General features: G+C 34.0%; 1 protein-coding gene across 4 annotated transcripts; it reads right to left on the bottom strand.

The window, feature by feature from the left end:
• Nucleotides 1-231: 231 nt before the first annotated feature.
• Nucleotides 232-3160, bottom strand: LOC130969164 (protein PARTING DANCERS-like). 4 transcript variants are annotated; one of them, XM_057894779.1, is made up of 8 exons: nucleotides 2868-3160; nucleotides 1742-1867; nucleotides 1573-1661; nucleotides 1376-1471; nucleotides 1180-1274; nucleotides 1055-1095; nucleotides 873-956; nucleotides 232-634 (listed from the first exon to the last, which is right to left on the bottom strand). In XM_057894779.1, the coding sequence occupies exons 2-8, from the start codon at nucleotides 1838-1840 to the stop codon at nucleotides 485-487; spliced, it is 654 nt and encodes a 217-aa protein (XP_057750762.1). In that variant the 5' UTR covers nucleotides 1841-1867; nucleotides 2868-3160; the 3' UTR covers nucleotides 232-484. The 4 variants fall into 4 exon arrangements, with proteins under 4 accessions (XP_057750762.1, XP_057750765.1, XP_057750764.1 ...); XM_057894782.1 differs by having other exon boundaries at nucleotides 232-606; XM_057894781.1 differs by having other exon boundaries at nucleotides 232-595.
• Between the last annotated feature and the right edge of the window lie 388 nt (nucleotides 3161-3548).

Here is a 3548-nt window from a genome sequence, read left to right as displayed (position 1 = left end):
AAATAATGGTACTCAAGTTTGATTGAAAAACATTTTGAAAGGAATTATATTCAGTTACTCAACTTATTCTGTTACTCAACTGTACGTCTTTAGGGACGTAGATAAATAATAATAATAATAATCATCATCATCATCATCTTTTAAAAAGTTAAACGTAAAATAAGTAAATAACCGGTGAAAAAAAGCTAGTGCTATATTATTAACTTTTTCCCTACATATAAGAACATGCGATGAGAGTCATGAAAACTTATTGCAGTACAGACAACAGCAGTATGATGAGATTTGAATACTGTTTAACTGGAAGGTTTCTAAGTCATTATCTATTTTTCGGTCTAATTTGAAACTACGAATACGAGAACTATTCTAAGTGAAGCTAACCAGATAAAGGAATTAAAAGGAGATACTCACTTTATATTATTATTTTTTGTTGTTGTGGGAGAAAACAAAAGATCCCCACCTGCCGGATTCCATTGTTATTGCGCCATCAGGTGATCTTGGGAGAAGAGTAAAACTTGGGGTCCCTCAGAAACCTTGAAATCATCTCTGCCTTCTCAGCAGAAAGGTCTGTGTTCTCCAGAATTTGGTCTTTTGATGCCTTGGCAATTGCTTGGACAGAACCAATAGCTTGACTAAGCTGAATTGAGCGACCAGAATGACAAAATAACTCAAGCTATGCCTATATGCATATGCTTATCATGGTTTCATTTCATATTTAAGTCAAATATTAGGTGATATAGCTATTGTTAGAGAAAGATACTCCAGAGTTTAAACATCTATATAATCAAGAATCCTGAGCTTTAGCACTGTTAGGTTTAGGCATGAAAAATCACGAAAACTAAAATGAGAAGTTGCTTCATAATAAAATGATTTACCGTATTTGCGTCATGATTGTCAATGCCTGGAATCGAAGTAACCACTTTAAGGTAAAAGTTCATTCCTTGCACCGATAGCTTCTTCTTTATAACCATAATAAAAGTTCATGCATTAAATCAATATTTAAGTTTAATTCTCAAGTCCTGGAAGCTAATTATTGTATGCACTTCGCACAACTGACCTCAGCTTTCAGTTTCTCTCCAACTTTCTGCTGCTTGTATACTGTAATTATTTTTAATATAAGAAATGTCAATTGGAAGTTTGGAACAACACATCAAAATTGGTACACTAAGTTTCAGTTTTTACCTCCAGATGAATGAGCTATTTTTACCATCTTTTCAAACCCCATTTCTATGTCCTGAACTGGAACAAACGTAGGCTTGCCAATCACCATCTCAAATCTATTCGTAAAACATAAACATGGATCTTGCTTTCTCACTATTGAAGTTGTACATAGCAAATGATCAATCAGAACAAAATAAAAGCAACGCATGTAACTCACTTGAAGTATGACTGAATAAATGAATTCATTTGCTGTTTAGCTGGGAGTGTGATGATAACATAAAAACGTGCAAATTGTGTTCTCAATTTCTGAACTCTGCATGAGAAGATTTGAATATAACATAAGAATCGAAAAACTCTTTATGAAATAGATAACAAAGTCCCAACTAAAGACTTGAAAACCAACAGCTCAGTTACCTGCTGAAGATCAGAGACACGTTGTTGCAATCCCAGTTAGTCACAAAAACAAATGCTACAGACAAACCCCCACAATTGAAAATGAAGTCCTGCAAATAACCTTCTCAAAAGTCAGTGGAGAGTCAGTATTTGAAATAAACATTAAAAGAACATAGAATCTGTAAATTACAGGAGCAATAGGTACAAAATTATGGGCGAAAAGAATTTGCAGAGAGGAAAGTGGAGATGAAGTTGATAACATATGGATGTTGTTCCCCTTTCCATACATTTCTCATCAAACAGACTCCCCCTGTGCCTGCAATAATACATAATGGTAGCCTCATTATACAGTGTCGGATGCAATTTTCTGTGATTAAACATTTAAGCACGAAAAATAAATATAAAAACAAACATGTGATGCTATAATTGCCTGCATCGAGCTGTATACTCAGTACAGGGTTAAGACAGTGCATACTTTAGAAGCTAAAACAAATAGATAATGATCGACAGAAGCATTATAATATACTTTTAATCTATGGTTGCAGATTAACAAGCAGCTCTACCAATACATAAGCATTCTCTTGAAAACGCCATTACTGGTACCTAAAATATTCTCATATGCCTCAAATTAATCCATGCTATAGCTAGATTTGTTGCACCATAGTCCATAATTAATTTATGATAATTACGAATTGTTAGTTTTGTACAAGCTACTTAGGCAGTTATAAGGGAAGTTAAACTTGTCAATCTCTTATTCCCTGTGATTCTATAAATACAAACCAGTCTGATTATTCGATGAAATGATGAATTGTAGTGAATTAAAACCACTTCAAAAAACATTTATCGTATTCGAAGTGTGAAAACAGATCGATGAATAAAAGCAATAGATCCCTAAAACACGAAATTCAAATTGATTTTGAAATTTTCTTCTGCCGATACACATGAAGTTGTTCCTACACCGAAATCAAATCAAATCGAAAGAAGAGAAAGAGAATCGTGTGAACCTACTCTTCTCATTTCATCTTGTTATTAGTAAATCAAAGCCTCATTACTACTAATTTTACTACTGTATCAGCTAGCATTAGATCGGTTCCATATCCTCGATGTATAGGATTCGTAGTGCTAACAAACGGAATCCAAGCAAAACAAAACATGATTAATTTTCTCTCGGATCAAACATAATCGATAAGGAAAACCAAAAACTAAGAATATTAAAAAAAATGAACTAAATCGATAAGCAGAGCATTCGTGTCTGGAAACGAAATTGTGACGGTTACAGTGTTTATCAGGTGATTAAGAAAACAAAAGATCGGTACCGGATAACGTGGCATGCGATGGAGCTGAAGTAGTTGAATCACTGAGGTGCATATCCACGAAAACTGAGAACTAAGCATCAGAGAAAGAAGAAGCGATTTGTTAGATGGATCTCGAACTCGAAGCTCGTTCTCTTTCGGTATTGCAAGCACGAACAACGGAAATAGAAAATGGAACGTGATTCCCGTCTCCAGTACACAAAAATAAGTGTTTTGCCACCGTTTTGAACCAAATTAATGGATTTATACTTTTCCGGCCTTTAATTAAAAAAAATAAAAAATAAAAAAAGAGAGAGAGAGAGAGATTTTTTTTTTTTTTGGACAGAATAGTTCCTTTAGTCAGTCTTATAGAACCAGAAGTCCAGAACGGACCGGTCGTTTGGGAAAATCGAAAAACCAGTGGTCTAGTCCATTCCTTCTGAATGTTAGATCGGATTAATTTTAAAATTGGTCAACAGACTTTAAACCCGCTGAAAATCGGTCGGATCACAAGAAACCGGTGAACTGCATGGATCCGTGCACGTCGCAGCTCTACCATAATAAAAGGAGTAAACCATAATTTCTATCAAGGAAAGTTTTAAACAATGACAAATTTACTCACAAAAAAAAATTATCATTTGTATCCCTAAAACATGAGTTTTATATAATAAAATTATCCAAATACTAAAAAATTATTTTAAAACT

Source organism: Arachis stenosperma, chromosome 3 (assembly GCF_014773155.1).
Source record: "Arachis stenosperma cultivar V10309 chromosome 3, arast.V10309.gnm1.PFL2, whole genome shotgun sequence".
Classification (NCBI taxonomy): Eukaryota; Viridiplantae; Streptophyta; class Magnoliopsida; order Fabales; family Fabaceae; genus Arachis; species Arachis stenosperma.
Note: the sequence above shows the minus strand (reverse complement) of the source record. Positions and strands in the feature narration are given on the sequence as shown.